The sequence below is a fragment of the Marmota marmota genome, unplaced genomic scaffold (genome assembly GCF_001458135.2).
Source record: "Marmota marmota marmota unplaced genomic scaffold, marMar, whole genome shotgun sequence".
Taxonomy (NCBI): domain Eukaryota; kingdom Metazoa; phylum Chordata; class Mammalia; order Rodentia; family Sciuridae; genus Marmota; species Marmota marmota.
In genome coordinates this window covers 294783-313581 of record NW_025999982.1, presented here as the reverse complement: position 1 = coordinate 313581, position 18799 = coordinate 294783, and the positions used below count along the sequence as shown (strand labels likewise).

Sequence of the window (18799 nt, the reverse complement as noted above, 5' to 3'; positions counted from 1 at the left end):
CAACACCTCAGAGGCAGGGGAGGGCGGGGCCAGTAGGGGGACCTGCTGCTGGAAGAGCAGCGGCCCGAGCCGGGGCCATGGCGAAGCTACTGAGCTGCGTCCTCGGCCCCCGGCTCTACAAAATCTACCGGGAGAGGGACTCAGGAAGGGCCCCATCCAGCGTCCCTGAGACTCCAACTTCAGTCACTAATCCCCCTACCAGCTCCTGGGTGAGTCGAGTTCCTCCCTGGTCAAGAACATGGTACAGCCCAAACCTTTTACGGCCTTTGCTCCCCAGAAGTGCCCACTATTGGAAATAAGGGGAGTCTGCTTGTCAAGCCGGTTGTCCGAAAAGTCTGCGCTGTTTGTGTTTCCAGGGTTCAAGTCACGCCTATGGACTACCCGCCTTCTCTCTTCATCGTTGTTTGAGCACTGCTTTCTCATTCCACTACCAGTCTTTGCTTTTTCCTCCCCGCATCCCCCCCCACCCCATCTGTCATGGTTCATGCCGGCCCCACTTGGGTCTCAAGTCCTGCAAGAGACCCTGTGCGATTGGGGATCCGGTGGATTTTGCCGTCATACTCCCAATTTCTTCTTCGGTTTCCTTTGGTGCCTCTCCGGGCTTTGTTTATTTTTCCCTTTAACCTGGCATTGAGTTTCAAAATGACTTCTGCGCATCATGTATCTGCCTATCATGTATCTGCCGTTCTTCCCCCAACACACACACCCTCCAAACCTAGCCTGGAGACCCCAGGGTCATTGCATTTACGAAATCTGCGGGTAGTGATAGGCTATTCCCCTATTCTCTTCCTTTTATTGTTAGTCTCAAGTTATGTTTACAACCTCTACAAACTGCCCACTCCTAGCCACATTCTTTCTTTTCTTTTTAAATATTTTATTTTTTAGTTGTAGTTGGACATAATACCATTATTTTATTTATTTTTATGTGGTACAGAGGATCGAACCCAGGGTCTCGCACCTGCTGGGCGAGTGCTCTACCACTGAGCCACATCCCCAGCCCCACATTCTTTCTTAATCAACCTACTCTTATTTCTGTTGCTCTTCTTTCCCTCTTAGAATTGTCATGGTGTCTTTCCTTTCTTCTCACTAACCCTGCTCCCTGTAGGGACATGCTCAACCCATTTGCAACTGGGTTGTGAAAAAGAAGCAAAAGTTGCCCAATACTGCTTTCACTTTTGCTTATAAGTCCAGCACCCTGAGCTTGTTCTCATGGTCAAGGATGGGAAATCATGTTCAGGGTGGGGGTGGGGAAGAAAGTCTTTTGTAGAGGCTAGGAGTGTCTCAAGAGAAATAGCCAAGCAGGCTAGAACCAAAGGATGCATATTAGGGCTTTTGAAAGGGAAGAGGTAAGACTTTTTAATGGTCAGGGTCCTTAATGGGGTCATCTATTTTGGCAGGATACATACTATCAGCCCCGTGCCCTGGAGAAACATGCGGACAGCATCCTGGCACTGGTATGTCTACCCCAGTATCTGCTATTCACTGCATCTTTTCAGACCCAGCTGCCCTCTTGAACTTACTCTTCCCCAGGCCTGGGAGAAAGCAGTGCCCCTGGGGGTTGAGGGTGCTCTGAGCTTTGCTGCAGACCTTTCCAACACACACACACAGACACACTCTCAAGCGTGTACAGTTGGCACTCCCCTTTGTATGAAGCAAAACTTTCTCTGGGGAAGCCTAAACCCTGAGGAAAACATGTTTACTCTTGGGACCATCTGCAGGTGCTAAGTCCTGCAGTCCCCTGTGACCTGTCCTCCCTGGCAACTAACCTCTTTGGCTGCAGAGACAGCTGTTCTCTCTGGCAGGGTTCCTATGGTGACGTTTGTGCATCTCTGGTCCCTGGGGACCAGGCCAGGGACTGTCCTGAGCAGGGCAAATTGAAAAGACTTGATTAACTGGAGTATTTAGAGACTGGTCTTTAAATGTGATGAGATTTTGTCTGGGAATGATTAGAGGAATAAAATAGAATCTGCACCTAGTTTTCCCAGCCTGCATTATGCTATGATGCCCTACCTTTCAACAAATATTAAGCACTTTCTGTGTGCATGATGTCATCCACAGAATAGATACTTGATATGATATTCCTCAGGTTATCTACCTTGCTCAGAGTCCAGGCCTGGAAATGGTAGACCTGTATGCATGTGTGCATGTGAGTATATTGATTGCCTGTCCCTATCTCTCTGCTGCAGGCTTCAGTCTTCTGGTCCATCTCTTATTACTCCTCTCCCTTCGCCTTCTTCTACTTGTACAGGAAAGGTCAGTGTGGTTTCAAAGGTGGTGGGGTAGGAAATGGGCAGGTTGTTGGCAGGTGAACCACCCCCCTAAAGAGGAAAGAGAACCTGTGAGGATGGCTTGGCTTCCCTCTTCCATCAGGCATATATTCTTCCTCTCAGGGTGTGGCTATTCCAAAGAGAGGTGTTGGGGGAGATTGGGGGCTAGTGGGGAAGAAGAGCTGAGGAGCACTGTGGAGAGCTTCTCATATCATCCCTCTCCCCTCCCAGGTTACTTGAGTTTGTCCAAAGTGGTACCGTTTTCTCACTATGCTGGGACATTGCTGCTGCTACTGGCAGGCGTGGCCTGCCTCCGAGGTAGGTGGAGAGGAAGCCTAGTTTGGATTTATCCATCACTGGGTAAATACTAAGTTATTTTTGCGAATACAGTTTGGTGCTGGGTCCTGAGGGGGAATAACCATGGATGGTCTAAAGCACAATCTTTTCCCTAAGGAGCTAGAGAAATTCCTGCACAAGTATAAATAAGAATATAGCATGCATCATTTATAATAATCCTATTGGAAACACCTCCAATGGTTATGACATATAGGATGGATAAATAATACTTTATGGTATAACCATAGAACACTACACAGCAATGCAAATGAACAAACTATATCTACACTTACTGCAGATGAATCTTACAAACATATGAAGTGGAAGAAGTGCACCACGATTTGATGTATGTAGTATGTTTTCACTTATATAAAATTTAAAAGGAATACTTATGTATGTGATAAGTCACTCAAAAGAACAAGGGCATGCTTATTTTGAAAGTAAGGTGAATGATTCCCTGGGGTGGAGGAATACAGGATGGGAAGACTCCTGACTGGAAGTGGCTCTCTTTATCTTGAACTGGGTGATAGTCACATCAATGTTTACTTTGTAGGGTCTTTTTTTTTTTTTTTTTGCGGGGGGATATCCAGGAGTGTTAGACCACTGAGCTACATCCCTAGCCCTTTTTATCTTTTATTTTAAGATAGCATCTTTTTAAGTTACCCAGCTGGCCTCAGTCTCTTGAGTAGCTGGGATTATAGGTGTGTGCCACCACACCTCACTTGCTTTGCATTTTTTAATCTGAATGTGTGTTTTATGTATATATGTTACATCTTACTAGTAAAAAACAAAACAAAACGGCAAAACAAATCATTGAGACTTGGTGGGTACATATTAATGACCACCAGGTGAGGGAGATGCTTCAGAGTGGAGATGTGGGGTTGGGGCTGGATGGTTACAGTTGGGGTCACTCAGGTAAGGGCCCCCTGCCTGAGGCATTCTTACCCCTGATTTCTGTTTGGCTGGGCTCCCTCCTCTGAGTGACTTTTCCTGACCACTTGTCTCAAAAGTAGCTTATACTACTCAAGTTTCATCTTATTTTTTTATTTATTTTTAATTTAGAAAAAACCCAAAAATCTAGAGAACAAAATATTTTAAATATTACAATGCTTGTGTTTTTTGCTATTTGCCTTGGTTACCTTTTTTGGGGAGGCGGGTACCAGGGATTAAGGTCAGGGGCACTCAACCACTGAGACACATCCCCAGCCCTTTTTGTATTTGATTTAGAGACAGGGTCTCACTGAGTTGCTTAGTGCCTCACTGCTGCTGAGGTTGGCTTTGAACTCTTGAAGTTCCTGCCCCAGCCTCCCAAACCACTGGGATTACAGGCGTGCACCACCACACCCAGTTTATTACCTTTTTTTTTTTAATCTTTATTTTATTTATTCATTTTTATGTGTTGCTGAGGATCGAACCCATCGCCTCACATGTGCTAGGCAAGTGCTCTACCACTGAGCCAGAATCTCAACCCTGGTCTGTTACTTTTGTCAATAAAATATCAAAGCATTACAGTGGACTTGTATTTGCCATTGGAATCCTCCCAGCCCCACTTCCTCTTTGCCCAGAAATAATCATAGTTCATCTGGTGGACTATGATCTGGTCCATATTTTTGTACTTTTATGAATAATATACCTTCTTTTATCAAATCTAAGCTAACATTCATTGAAAAATGTATATTAATTTTAGAGTTTTCAAATGTTAAAACAATTCTTCTTAGAATCTATGAAATATGGTAAGAATCTGTAAACAATACAGTGTGATTTTGTGCATTTTACATTTTTGGCATAGGTGGCATTGCTCCATACAAATCATTCTGTATCTTGCTTCTTTTCTCATTGTCATATTGTTCAGGGGCATTACCCTTGAAAAAGTTCTAGTTCATTCTGGTTTTATTGTTGTTGTAGCACTTAGACCATTCTGACAATTTTTTTAAAAGTTTATTGACTTTTCCCGGTTCCACCTCACCCCTATCAGAATGCCAGCTCTGTGAGGCAGGGAGCTATGCATCTCATTTCCTGCCTGTCTCCCCTGGGTGGAACAGTCCCTGGCATACAACACCTGCCAGGTCAGTGAGCAGTAAGGAGAAAAGTTGGGATTTGATATTTCTCAGCAGTAAGGGAGAGTGGATGTGATCCTGAAGGGGGAGAGGAGTCAGCACTGAGAATTGCTGCCCTTCCCAATGGGAAGGAGAAAAGAGGCAGGAGAGAGGCAGTGTGGGAATCCTAAGGAAGCTAGGGCAAGCCCAGGAAGCAATGGAAGAAGGAATCTGGAGGGACAGGAAGAATGCTGAGTGGAGCAATTGAAGAGAATAAGGACAGAGGAAGGGTACATAGATTCAGTGATGAGATAATTATGGGCAAGGGCAAGAGAGTGTGAAGCCAGATGGCAAGGGTTAGAACATACAGAAAGCAAGCACTGGAGAAGTCTGGAAGGGAAAAGTCAGGAATCCTGATGTTAGCAAAAGGGAAGAGTAAGGTTGGGTGACAGTGTTTTAAGACCAAGGAGAATGAACATTCTGAAAGATGGAAGCTTGCTAGTCTATAAAGAAACAAAATGAATCTCCAGCACTGAAAGAAAAAAATAGACAAACTGAAGAAGCTAAGGAATTGAAGAATTCTTTAGCCTTTTGCTGGATGTGGAAGAAGGAGGAAGGTCTGTTTCCCGACATTGTAGGCTCTCAGTTCCTTTTTCTCTTACCTTTCCTTCCAGGGCCTTCTTACCCATCTCTCCCTAAGACCAAGACATCTTCCTTCCTTGTTTTCCCAATAAACTACTTCCTGTCCTCTCTCTGCCAGGCATTGGCCGCTGGACCAACCCCCAATACCGGCAGTTTATCACCATCTTAGAAGCAACACATCGGAACCAGTCTGCAGAAAATAAGGTGAGAAGTTCTAGGAAAGGTGTCAGACAACATACCCTGCTAGCAGCTTCCTCAGCTGCCCCCAGAGCTCCAGGCACCAGCTTCTGCCAGGAGGAGGTGGTGTGCTTTGCCACCCACCACACTGGGTCTTTGCCTGCATATATTGCTGTGTCCTTTCCCTACTCCATAAATGAACTGTCCTCGCTATCACTTCTTATGAATATTCTGTTAGAACAACCCTCTTCCTCTCCACTTTCAATCCACAAGAATTGTCTAAAGGTAGAAACATTCATAATATTTCTTTCTTCTTCTTCTTCTTTTTTTTTTTTTTTTTTGCAGTACTGGGGATTAAATTCAGCATCTCAGAGATGTTAGGCAAGCGCTTGTACTACTGAGCTACATCCCCAGCCCTCCATAATGTTTCTTGGGAGAGTTTTCTATCACAGCAACTCAGTTCTATAAATATTTGTTTTTGTTGTATGCATTGAACACCATGCTAGCTTTGTTTGGGGATGGGACAAGATGGACAGGCATAGCCACTCCTGTGCCCGAGAGCACAGCGTGGCTCCAGGAGGCAGAAAAGCCAGGGCACAGTGTCCTTGAAGTTGTGCCAGGTTTGCCAGTGCTGGAGTGTGATTATCTTTGAGAAGGGGCTATGGGGCCTCATGAAGCTCCTTCCTGTTTCTGGGATCAGATAGCTATGATTACCATCATTGCCTTGATGATTACTCCATACCACCATTTATGGAGCTGTGTAATAATGCTCTGTACCTTGCCACTGTTCTGAGACATTTTGTATAATGCATATGTCCTTTCTAATTCTCATAACAGCTGTGTGAGGTAGCATAATTACCCTCATTTGTATATCTGAAGAAACATAGGCAAAAAGAGAGGTTAAGTGACTTGTGCAGAGTCACAGAGCAAGGAAGTGGCTGAGTCTAGATTTGAGAGCAGATCTGAACAAAGCCTGGCTGAAATTGGCTTTTCTTCATTTTGTTTTGTTTTGTCATTTATATTTTTGTACAATTTTTATATTGCTCTCTCTTAGTCAAGTTATTTTTGAAAATATCAAAAATTTCTCTGACAGGAGGAAAAAAAAACCTCCTCAAAATAGAGAGCCGGAGCTCTGGGGGTGGGGGAGGAACACAGTACAGCATGAAGATGCAGCTCCCATTGCCCGCAGAAAGCATGTGGGCTAACACAGCAGGGTGACCAGAGGCACAGATGGTCTGTGTGGCAGAACTGGCCCCTGGCTTCAGGAGTCGAAGAGAGGGAGCTGGCTGTGTGAATGGAATAGTCAGAGCTTTTTTTCCAGAATAGAGCCCACTGTGGTGACTTCCCTCCTGACACTCAGCCATGAGACCATCAGTTTGATCTGCTGGGGGATTTCTGAGCCACCAAGATGGCACCATTTAAGGCATCCAGGTAGAGAAGGGAATGTGACCAGCCAATGGGCCCCCACTCTCTATATCTGAAGCACCTGCTAGGGGTGGGTCAGTCTTAGATTCTTTAAAAAGAAAAGTTAGTTTCCTTGTCTGGAAGAGGGAAGATGGGTCAGCACTGATGCTCAAATAAGACACCTGTATTTCCCAATTGTTCTAGTCATAGTAGAGTTTCCATCTGAGAACTTGGAGGGTGCTGACCTCCACTTGGTCTCCTGTGACGTGTGGAGGCCAGGCCTGTGGATGACAAGGATGTTGAGGGTGGATGGGGACCACCCACCCTCAGTTCTGAATCCCCCTTTTCCTCTCCAACTCTTTCATACCCTGCTCACCACAGAGGCAGCTTGCCAACTACAACTTTGACTTCAGGAGCTGGCCAATTGACTTCCACTGGGAAGAACCCAGTAGTCGGTGAGACCCCAGTCCTCTTACTCTATCCCTTCCTTGGAACTGTCTCAGATAATCCCTGTACTGCTTGTCCCTGCCCTCCATCCCCTCTCAGGTCCCAGTGCCTGTCTTCTAGTGCCACCTTCTCATTCCTAGACCCCCACCTTTCTCTGGACCTCAGATATCCAGCTTTCTTTTCTTGACCCTATCTTCCCTTACTTCTTTCTGTTTCTCAGGAAGGAGTCTCGAGGGGGCCCTTCCCGCCGGGGTGTGGCCCTACTTCGCCCAGAGCCCCTACACAGGGGAACAGCAGACACCCTCCTCAATCGTGTTAAGAAACTGCCTTGTCAGATCACCAGGTGGGACATGATGCGGGAGGGAGGCCAGCAGGGTGGAGAGGACATGGGGTAAGGATCCTAGGACTGGTACTCCATCATAAAATGGCTGTCATTTATTGATTGGGCCTAGGGCCAAGTGCTTGTGTGTATCATTTGTAGTGAAGAAGTTTTTATCCACATTATGTGTGAAGAAAATACTCAGAGAGGACCAAAATCTCACAGGTGAAGAACTGGGATATTAACACAGCTCTGTCTGACACTAAAGCTCTTTCAGTGTGACTGAGAAGGAACAGTGGGGTTGGGGGTGGAAAGGAAACACATCATCTGTAGCTGGAGCAGGCTCTAGTGCACTTCTGTGTAACCATCCTGGCTGCTTCGCTCCTTGGTTCTTCCACCCTGGCCCTTGGCCCCACTGTGCCTCAGTTTCTGCGTCTGTGAGTAGCCTGCCTTATAGAGTTGTTGGGGAGAATAAGTAGGATAACATTTCTGAAGGATTCATACCTTGCCTGGGTGCCTGTGCCAAGTAAGTCTTAGTTTATTGATGACAGAATAACAGCAACCACTCATATCTTACAGCAAAGCAGATGCTGGGCATTTTCTTTAGTGGGGAGATGGGGCATTTTCTAGAATACTAAGGAAGGGGTTGGACTAAGGGGTTGATTGTTGACAGTGTGCTGATCAGTAGATGGGCAAGCCAGATTTGAGGACTTGTTTTTGAGGTACTTGAGAGGCCTCACGCATGCCAGGAAAGCGCTTTACCACTGAGCCTTATCCCCAACCCCTCAGATTTGAGGTTTTGAAGGGGATGCTAGAGAGTTTGTGAGACATTCTGGGGCTGTCCAACTTCAAGGTTAACTGGAAATTGTCAATCATCTTTTTCAGGAATAGCACCTACCATATCTTATCTGTCTAGATTAGAAAGTTTGTTCAATAATTATTTATTAAGCGCCTACTCTACAGTGCTTTAGGTACCTCCTATGTGGCAAGTACTGGGCATATTGCATTATACAAAATAGCCAGGTCCCTGCCCTGATGGAGTTTGTGGTCTAGTTTGATGTCTTTCAAACTATGGATTTTGACCCACTAGTCAATCTTTTTTTTTTTTTTTAAAGAGAGAGAGAATTTTTTTAATATTTATTTTTTAGTTTTCAGTGGACACAACATCTTTATTTTTATGTGGTGCTGAGGATCGAACCCAGCGCCCCGCGCATGCCAGTCGAGCGCATTACCACTTGAGCCACATCCCCAGCCCTTAGATGTGTTTTTAACAGTGATATTTTCAATTTACAATGATTTTGTTGGGCTGTAACCACCTTATAAGTTGAGCATCTGTGTATATATGTATATAGTGGGCCACAGTAGAAAATGTACATATTTACAATTCTTGCAGTTAAAAAAAAGTTTCAAAAACACCAACCTAGCACATATATTATTTCATTAAGTCCTGAAAGAGGATTGTGAAGCTGTGAAGGTCAGTGGTGAAGCAGGCTCACCATTCTGACAATGCTAGAGCTGAGTCAATATCCAGGCCCCACTGGGGACTTGGGGTTCATTAATCCATGTTTCCTACAGCTACCTGGTGGCACACACTTTGGGGCGCCGGATGCTATATCCAGGCTCTGTATACCTGCTCCAGAAGGCCCTCATGCCTGTGCTGCTCCAGGGCCAGGCCCGGTTGGTGGAAGAGGTGAGGCCCCCTGTCTTGCCCCCTGCTGGCCCTTCTCTTCCCCAGAGATGTAGCCTCTTGCTCCTCACAACCTGGCCATTACATCTTCCTAGTGTAACGGCCGCCGGGCAAAGCTGATGGCCTGTGATGGCAATGAGATTGACACCATGTTTGTGGATCGGCGGGGGACAGCTGAGCCCCAGGGACAGAAGCTGGTGAGAGACCACAGGGACCAAAGGTGGTGTGCGGGGAGGGCAGTAGAGGCTCAGGGGACCCCAGTCATACAGACTTTCCCTATAGCATCAGAGTGGGGAATAATCCAAGCTGTACCCTAAAGCCCTCTATAGAAAAACCCTAAGACAGGGAAATACAAGTTCAAAAAATAATTATCATAGTTGTCACCACCAAGAACATTTATTCCATGTAAGACATATATTGTAATCTTCTTAACAATCCTGTGAGATAGGTACTATTCACGTTAGCCCATTTTTATAGATGATGAAACTGAGGCACAGAATAACTTTCCTAGCTCATACAGTTAGTAAGTGGTAGCATTGTATGTGGATTCAGGCAGCCTGGCTCCAAAGTCTCCTGCTTCCATGAAGGAGCTCTGGAAAGAGCACTGACCCAGGAATCTAGGAGTTAGGTTCTAGGGCTAACTCTGCCTGCTATGGGAGTTCATGCAGGTCCCACCATCTCCGGGCTTCAACTTGGGACACCATGGAACTAGAGTTTATCTAATTAAAAGATTAAAGCCCAATGAAGGAGAAGGAGAAGGAAAGCAGTAGGCATGCCACAAAACAGGGACAGGTACAAAACAGACCAAAAGCTATGAAGGAAAGAAAATTCAGGCTCTGGGAGTGTAGCTCAGTGATAGAGCATTTGTGAGGCTTTGGGTTCAGTTTCCAGTGTGCTTGTGTGATCCATAATCCCATCCTCTCCTAAGAGCAACCTACCTGGTGGCCTCCCAAGGGAAAATGGACATTGTACTGAGTGGTGGAGCGATCCAACTTGAGTCATCTTCTTCTGAGGGTCCAGTTTGCCAAGCATTTGTAGTCACTTTGCCTCTCATCTTATGGACTTTGTGGAATGATAAGTTTTTATTCACCTCAAAAAAGAATAAGAACTTCCCTTTCCTCTTCCCTACACAGCTCTTCTCAGGCTGCCCTCCCTGTTCATGTGGGAATTTCCAGTGGATCTCTGAGCCCTGCCTTTCTGTCTCTTTCCTAGGTGATCTGCTGTGAGGGGAATGCCGGGTTCTATGAGGTGGGCTGTGTCTCCACGCCCCTGGAAGGTAGGCCATGGCTCAGCCCTCTTATTTCTGCTCTTTGGACTGGAATATACCTACCGTTCACACTGCTCTGATCTTCCCAGAACTAACCTTTACTTTCTCAGAGTGAGGTCTCAGTCTCTCACTTTGGGGGAAAAGTCCACTCCCCATTTGTTTTGTGAATCATATATTGTTCCCCTTTTCCGTATCCGCTACCTTTATTATGCTCTTCATTCTGTTCCACCACACAGTCATATATCTTTCCCTTCTGCTGCCTCAGAGTCTTTGGCATCATTTCCTTATCCTGGGAAGGCATGGAGCAATTTGCCTCTGAGTTTGGAGGGTACTTCTGTTGTCTTTCCCTCAGGGACAGAGAGGGGCATGGACCATGAGGTTTCAGTCCCTTCTCCCCTTGTGTTACAGCTGGATATTCAGTCCTGGGCTGGAATCATCCTGGCTTTGCTGGAAGCACGGTGAGACCCTCTTTGCAATCCCTTTCTTTTCCAGAATTATTTCTGGTGAGCTACTGGAGGGGAAGAAATGGGATGCAATTTCTGTGGGGCCTTCCATTCACTAAGGCTAGATGCTGAGGGCTGGGAGGCTGTAAATGTGAAGGCAGCATGGGAGCTGCCCCCCCCACACACACACACACAGTTGGGGGCTGGCTGAAAGGCAGTGGATCTCAAACATTGTCCTCTCCCACCACCTTTTTCTTCCACATCTTCTCTGTTGCAGGGTGGCTGTAGGAAGGGTCCATATTAGGAGGATGCAGGTGGCAGGTGAGCTGGCCTTTGGTGTGACCCCCTCCTGCCTTTGCCCTTCCTCCTACAGGGGGTGCCTTTTCCTCAGAATGAAGCCAACGCCATGGATGTGGTGGTCCAGTTTGCCATCCACCGCCTGGGTTTCCAGCCCCAGGACATTATCATCTACGCCTGGTCCATTGGTGGCTTCACTGGTACCAGTTTTTCTTTCCACACGCCACTGTAGACACATTCATGCCCCCCACCTAGGAGAGGTGGGGAAATACACCAATGGCTCTGGATGGGGGTAGAGGCTCAAGGAAGAAGAGGGAGGAGTTAAAAATCTCTAGGTGGGCCCAGGAGTAGATATCTAGTTGTATAAACTTCACCTTTCCTTCCTTCCTTGAAGTAGCCGAGGGTCCTTGGTGGGCAGTTCAGGGAAAGAGTATGTTCTGCCTACTGTCTTTCCATGCACTTGGATATCTTCTTCTCCAGATTGTGCCCTGGCCAAGTGAAGTGGGGTTTAAGGAAAGACCAGGGGATAACATCCTGGCTAGGGTGGGGTTGGCCCATGGGATGAGGGTGTGTATGGTAGGCAAGAGCATCTCTCAGTCCTTGCCTTCTTTCTTGTTCTGCTACTAGCCACATGGGCAGCTATGTCCTACCCAGATGTAAGTGCTGTGATCCTGGATGCCTCCTTTGATGACCTGGTACCCTTGGCTTTGAAGGTCATGCCAGACAGCTGGAGTGAGTGCAGCTCCCAGGACTGTCATTCCAGGGAAGGGGTGGGCTGGAATTAGGAGCTATTCTAACTGGAGATAGTTTTCATTTGTGTGCGTGGGAAGAATTAGGAAGGCTCAGCCCTCTTATTTCTGCTCAGTTTTTTCCTGTGAACAGTGGGGATCTCTTGTTGGGCAAGGTCTTTGTCACTGCTATTCCTTCACCTTTATCCCACTCTAGGGGGCCTGGTGACCAGGACTGTGAGGCAGCATCTCAATCTAAACAATGCAGAACAATTGTGCAGGTGAGGGCAGGCAAGTGTCCAGCATCTCACTCACCCCCATTACCCACCAACCCATACCACAGCACTGTTGGGCATTAATACACTGAAAATAGCCCTAAATGGAAAGCTGGCAAATAGCCACTGCCCCATGAGTTACCCTGTCACACCCAGTCACACCTCAAATCCCCTGAGACCCTGAACTTCCTCATGATCTGGCAGTCAATGGATTAGGGCCTGGCAGAGCAGGGCTCCCCCCCCCCCTCAAGATCAAACTAAGCAATGCCTGCCTGCCTTTCTTTCTCTCTTTCTTCTTTCTTTAATTATGGGAATGGAACCCAGGGCACTCTACCACTGAGCTACATCTCATCCTTTTTATATTTTATTTTTTTAGTTTTTGTAGTTGTAGATGGACAGAATGCCTTTATTTGTTTATTTTTATGTGATACTAAGGATCAAACCCAGTGCCTCACACATGCTAGGCAAGTGCTCTGCCACTGAGCTACAGCCTCACCCCCTTTGTTTTTATTTTTGAGACAGGGTCTCACTAACTTGCCGAGGGCCTCACTAAATTGCTAAGGCTGGCCTCAAACTTGTGATCCTCTTGCCTCAGCCTCTGCAGACACTTGGATTATAGGCATGTACCACCATGTCCTGACTGCCATGCCCATTTTAAATATTCTGACCTCACTCCTGGGTGAAGGCTAGCTTAGGATAGGGGTAGACAAGTTGTTACTTTTCTCCATCTGAGCTTTCCTTCCCTGCTGCTCTGTCCTGAAGGTACCAGGGCCCCGTGCTACTGATCCGGAGAACCAAGGATGAGATCATCACCACGACGTGAGTGCTTCAGAGCCTCTGCCCTCCCCAGACCTCAGAGATGGCTAGAAGTTGCCCCTGCCACCTCTGCCTACCAGAAACACAGCTTTTCAGATCCTTCCTTCCCAACCTCCAGCCCCTCCAGAGTAATTCTTCTCATCCTCAGGGTTCCTGAAGACATCATGTCCAACCGAGGCAATGACCTCCTTCTGAAGTTCCTGCAGTTTCGGTGAGAGCTGGTAGATGGGGATAGACACTAGCATGGGGAGGGAGGGAAGTTTTGGGGTGAAGAGTGAAGTGAAATCAGTCCTAACCTCCTGTCTTGGTGCTTCTCTGTAGGTATCCTCGTGTGATGGCAGAGGAAGGCCTTCGTGTGGTGAGGCAGTGGTTGGAGGCCTCCTCACAGCTGGAAGAAGGTAAGAGGTACCTGATAAGGCTTGTGGCAGGGGCCTAATAAGGCCAGGTTGCTTATAGGTTTTCATTTCTCTCCCTGAACAGCCTCTATTTATAGCCGATGGGAGGTGGAAGAGGACTGGTGTCTGTCTGTCCTCCGTTCCTACCAGGCAGAACATGGGCCTGACTTCCCCTGGAGTGTGGGTAAGGAGGGCAAGTGAGGAGAGTCCAAGAAGGGGCTGAATACCTAAGCACCTGGCCAGGTTTAAGTGCCTCTTCTCTGCAGGGGAGGACATGAGTGCAGATGGACGGCGGCAGCTGGCTCTGTTTTTGGTGAGCTCAGTGAGAAGCAGTGGAAGGGGACTGAATGGAAGGGGTCACATATAGAGTTTGGGGACAGGGGATCCCTTGTAAGCAATAGAAGTGGCAGCTTTCATAGAGTGGTGAATTTGGAGGGTGGAGGATGGGAAGTGAGGAGGGTGTCCAATGGCTTCTGCTGCCTATGGTGCTCTGTGCCCACTTGCCCCACCCCCTTTCCTCAGGCTCGGAAGCATCTGCACAATTTTGAGGCCACACACTGCACCCCACTTCCTGCCCAGAACTTCCAGATGCCCTGGCACCTCTAGGGACCACATTGGAACACATGGAAGAACAGGATGGGGGAGACATGAGGGAGGACCCTCTTATTCGTGATTCTCTATGTTCATGTTGCTGTTTGTAGTTTGTGGAAAGTGGGGGACCATCCCCCTCCTTACCACAGTTCCTCTTGCACGTTTCCCCTCATTCACGTGACAGCACCTAACCTTCCCCTATACATATCCTGCATTAAATGAATGGATTATTCCTAATAATTAATATAAAAAGGTATTTTTTCTACTATCTGGCTAATTGTGTGACTTCACAGATGTTCAGCTAGGGGATGGTACTGGGGAGAGCAGAGGCCCCAAAGGGCCAGGCTTTGGGAAAACCATAACTCCAGACAATCAGCTTAACTTTCCCCATCTCTGTGTACCCCTTGGCCTTCAACCACAATCTGAGCTGTCCTCATGCAGCAGGTCCCAAAGCCTAACCTTTCCCTGGAGTGCCTAGGGTTATCACAGCTGTACAGCGTCCCTAGCTTCTCCTTCCTCCTTCCTCGGTCTCTCCTGCATACCACAGCCCTAGGAGCCTGTGGTTGCCCCCTCTAACTTATAACCTGTTTACAAAGTGTTTTCTAGTATTTGATTTCACCTATTCAACTTCTCTGCTGATTTCCAGGTCCAGTTTGTATGGTGTCACTCTCAGCCCCTACAGCCATCCTTGCTCAGCTCTTCTCATCCCAACAGGGAGTGAGAAGCAGTCTGTTCTCTCTTGGAGTCTTATGCAGCAGAACCTGTCCACTTTCCTCACCATGTCATCAAAACTGTCCTCCCAGTTTTGCAGTTCAACACAGAGCTTGCCAGGGACCTTAATGCCAGGAGCCAAGGACACCTGTCTTCCCAGAGCCATGCTTTATCTTTTGGACAGCTCTGTTAGAAAATTCTTAGGTTAGTCAGATCCAGTAGTGCATACCTGTAATCCCAATGGCTCAGGAGGTTAAGGCAGATGATGGATCTGAAGTTTAAGGCTATCATGAGCAACTTAGGGATACCATGTCTCAAAAAGGGGTGAGTATATAGCTTAGTGGTAGAATGACCCTGGGTTCAATCCTCAATACTGCAAATAATAATAATAATAATAATAATAATGAAGGAAAAGAAGGAAAGAAAAATAAAGTTGTTAGATTTAATCTGAGGAAATCAATTCCCAAAAATTTCTAATCCTTGGACCTTATGTAACAGAATATATTCCTCTTCCATCCAACAGTTTGTGGCTTGGCTACCTTCTACCCTCAGAAACTTCTGTTTTTCAGATGATATACCCAAAGTTTACTATACTACCTAGTAACCATCGTTAGGTATAAGATGCTTAACATGAGTGAAAATGTTCTGATGTTCTAGTTATAGTCTCTGGCTGATTTCTGTGTCTTCTCCAACTCCAATGCATGACCCTCCTCTAATCTGGGGGACAGAGGCTGTGTCTGTCCCAGCAGCTCAGCAACTCCTTAAGAGGGTATTCCCAGTCTCCACAGGAAAGGGAGATCTGAGATGTATCAGGTGATATGGGCCTGAAATTTGGGGTTAGAGGGGAGGTGACTATAATTCCAGAATGCTGTGCCTTTTGCAAGTTTGATCCTGACACCCTTCTCCTCTGTCTCATCCCAGGGGGTAATGGGATGGGAAGCGTGGAACAGGAAGCTGTGGGACCAGCTGCATGGTTCTGAATCTCACTCTCCCAGATGCATCAGGACAGTTAATCTCTTGGAAACAAAGACTTTGTTCAGCCAAGGAAACCTTCTTAAGTGCAAATAGGGGGTACCCATTTCTGTCTCCCATACCCTGGAGACAAGAACTCCCATTTCCTAGCCCTGTATAGGCATTAGGGACATTGTAGACCTTCCCTAAAGCCACTTTTGCCCCACCTTTCTACACATACTATAGAGAACAGTGGATGACAAGAGGGGACCCTTGGATTCCCCAAATGGGTAAGGGTAGGGGAGGACCAGCATGTTGATTTTCCTAAAAGTACCCCACTCAGGAGCCTCAGTCTATGTCAGATTATTCCACACCTGATAAGGTCAGAGTAGCTAAATAGAACCACCCTTCATCTTGGGATGGGACCAGCTCCTGATCCACTCCTCACTCTATATAGCAAGATTCCAGAAGAGGTCAGCTGAGATGCCCACCACACAGCTGCTGGGGCTCTCTGGATCCTCCTCTACTGGGCACCAAGCAAGGCCTGAATACCCAGGCACCTGAGGAGCTGGGAAAATGGCATGAGAGTGGAGGCTAGAAGGCAAGTTGGAGTCTGGCAGGAAACCTGGGAAGAAGTGGGCAGGTCCCTGGACAGGGCCATGCTTTATCCTACCTTATCTCATTGACCCAAGCTTTGCCTTCAGCTGCTCCAAGTGTGAGGTCCTGACTTGGCTCTGGACTGGGCTGTGTGTTTGAGAGTTTGCTCCACAAGCCTGGGAGGGGCATGTGTCTCTCCACAAAGCTGTCACAAGTAAGTGAGGGTCTTTCTGGTGAAGGATCCCTAGGGGGTGGGGCTCAGACTTTGCGGGTATCGATGTCCCCATCCATCCATCCATCCACCATCCATCCAATCAGGAAGCCAATCTAAAGACTCAGTCTAAAGTTCTGCAATCCCTCAACAGAACTTGCCTCATTCCAGGCTGAGGCAGGAGGATCACAAAGTTTAGGCCAGCCCGGGTAACTCAGCGAGATCCTGTCTCAAAATAATAAAAAATAAATTTAAAAAAAGCTGGAGATGTAGCTTAGTGGTAAAGCATCCTGGAATCAATTCCCGGTAAAATAAGTAAGTAAGTAAATAAATATTTAAAGGACTGGCGATGTAGTTCAGTGGCAAAGTGCCCCTAGGCTTGAATCTCAGTAACACTAATAAATAAGGAGAAAGGGAGGAAAAAAAAAAAAAACACCTTTCTCGCAGAGCCTACCCCTTTACGGCCCCGCCCTTCGTTTGCCAAGCCTGATTCCTCCAACTGTGGCTTTCAGTCCTCAGGCCCCACCTCCTCGCTTTCGTCACTCGGCTGCCTACCCCTAGGCGTCCTTAGTCCGGAGGGAGGAACAATCTGCTTGGATGCCTTCGTTCCTTGCTATCACCATAGCGACTGCTACAACGCCCCACCTCTTTACCCTAGGAAAGCTTCGGAGGAACCCATCACCACGAAAACGAACTCTCGCGGCGCTTAGCGTGTGCGGCCCCGCCCTGCCGCGTGAACGAGGCAAGGAATAAAAAGAAGCAGGGGCTGGACTAAGGATTCTGAGACCATGTCTGTCTGTCGGAGACGGCTCCCACCAAGCACCCGCCCTCCGCTCCCGGGTCTTCCTATAGGTTCTGCTCAAAGCTTGCGGGGCTGTAACCTTACTGCGGGGCAAGTCTTCTCGTACCCCACTTAAGCCTCACTTAGCTCCTAGTTTGGCCTTTCAGGTGCGGTTATATTCGATAAAGGGGTTCTGAGGGCTCCGTAAAATTTCCCTTTGACTCCTCTTTGCCCTTTTCGCTTCCAGAGGAGCCCTCGCTCGTTGATTTTTTTCCTTATTATTCCATGAACTCCCTCATTTAACAGACAGGTGACAGGCGCTTCTCTCCCAGTTCTTCGTTCTGTAATACAGCGTTGAAATTTCATTCATTCCAAGACTGGTAGGGTGGGGCGCGCAGTAGCGTGCGTTTTTCTCTAGTGTTTCTTCCATCCCGTTATTTCTAGGACCCGTCCTTGCTTTTCCTGTCGGTTTCTTACCATCTTCCCCATCAACACTACAAGATCGCATGATTCTTGAGTAGTCAGGACATTAGCAGAGAATCCGACTTCAGGACCCCGCCCCAAACCTCCAAAGGGGAAACCGGAGCAGGTGATGTCGTCCTGGACGCCGAGGACCTCCCAGTGTCCTTACTTTTAAGCCCAGTGTCCTTAAAAGTAAAATCCCTGAGTCTATCTGCGACTGATCTAAGGAGGTGGGGACTGAGCTGGTGAAGTGGGGGAGCCCCGCAGGTCTAGCGCCGAGGAAATGGGCTGGGCCCCTGGGGCCGCGGACTCCGGAATCCACCCGGAGGAACGGTGGTACTACAGCACCACCTTCCGGGTAAACCGCTTCATGCACAGGGTGTCCGCTGGCTCACCCTTGGGTCCCCACGCGCAGCTCGCGCTGGCTTGACGCCAAGCGAACTGTGCTTGGGCAGGGGCCGCCCCCGCATCCTCCTGAGAATTCTAAGGTGCAGTCAGGCGCGGAGAGAGAACGCACGGCGCGGGAACATGTAGGAACCGGAGATTAGACTCACTGACCTGCAGCCGAGCTTGGGCGGGGGTGGAGTAAAAGGGGTCGTGGGGGATAAGGTGCCCCGGAACCTCAAGGGGGCACCAGTCTGAGAATAGGGGTGGGGAGAGTGTCGCTGTTTCTCTGTGATCCAGATATTCCCGCTTTTGGAAAAACATGGTACTTGGAAAATGATACTACCAGTCATCTCCTCGTGCGAATCTATTCCCCATTCCTTCACTTACTCATTCATACACCAAATATGTACAATCTTTTTTCTAAATGCTCAGGTTCTTTCATTCTCTTCAGCGAGACCAGGCCGCCATCTTGTGACTGAACTCGGGAATAGCTCCCTATTTCCCTGCATTCTCCCATTCTCCCATGTGTAACAATGGAAATCTTTTTTTTTTTTTTTTTTTTTTTTTTTTTT

The 18799-nt window shown here is 47.5% G+C and overlaps 2 protein-coding genes across 4 annotated transcripts in view; both read left to right on the top strand.

The window, feature by feature from the left end:
- Positions 1-6: 6 nt before the first annotated feature.
- On the top strand, positions 7-14395 carry Abhd16a (abhydrolase domain containing 16A, phospholipase). 3 transcript variants are annotated; one of them, XM_015487445.2, is made up of 20 exons: positions 7-209; positions 1398-1454; positions 2187-2253; positions 2499-2585; positions 5400-5485; positions 7244-7317; positions 7530-7652; positions 9204-9318; positions 9411-9512; positions 10528-10591; positions 10991-11040; positions 11399-11522; positions 11950-12054; positions 12268-12331; positions 13088-13144; positions 13290-13352; positions 13463-13539; positions 13622-13720; positions 13803-13849; positions 14059-14395. In XM_015487445.2, the coding sequence occupies exons 1-20, from the start codon at positions 78-80 to the stop codon at positions 14140-14142; spliced, it is 1677 nt and encodes a 558-aa protein (XP_015342931.1). In that variant the 5' UTR covers positions 7-77; the 3' UTR covers positions 14143-14395. The 3 variants fall into 3 exon arrangements, with proteins under 3 accessions (XP_015342931.1, XP_048660977.1, XP_048660978.1); XM_048805020.1 differs by lacking the exon at positions 11950-12054 and having other exon boundaries at positions 13-209; XM_048805021.1 differs by lacking the exons at positions 7-209; positions 1398-1454; positions 2187-2253 and adding an exon at positions 2098-2146.
- Positions 14396-18123: 3728 nt separating this feature from the next.
- Positions 18124-18799, top strand: part of Ly6g5c (lymphocyte antigen 6 family member G5C) — a 6271-nt gene continuing 5595 nt past the window's right edge. The window contains exon 1 of the mRNA XM_015487915.2: positions 18124-18198. Within this exon, the coding sequence (XP_015343401.2) occupies positions 18124-18198 (75 nt within the window). The remainder of the gene's footprint in view (positions 18199-18799) is intronic.

What these genes read in the sequence shown, in the direction of transcription:
- Abhd16a (XM_015487445.2), top strand. Translation starts at nt 78, where the DNA reads ATGGCGAAGCTACTGAGCTGCGTCCTCGGCCCCCGGCTCTACAAAATC. An exon ending in GTCCATTGGTGGCTTCACTG is followed by an intron (nt 11,523 to 11,949) that starts GTACCAGTTTTT and finishes TTCTGCTACTAG; the next exon opens with CCACATGGGCAGCTATGTCC. An exon ending in GGCAGCTGGCTCTGTTTTTG is followed by an intron (nt 13,850 to 14,058) that starts GTGAGCTCAGTG and finishes CCCTTTCCTCAG; the next exon opens with GCTCGGAAGCATCTGCACAA.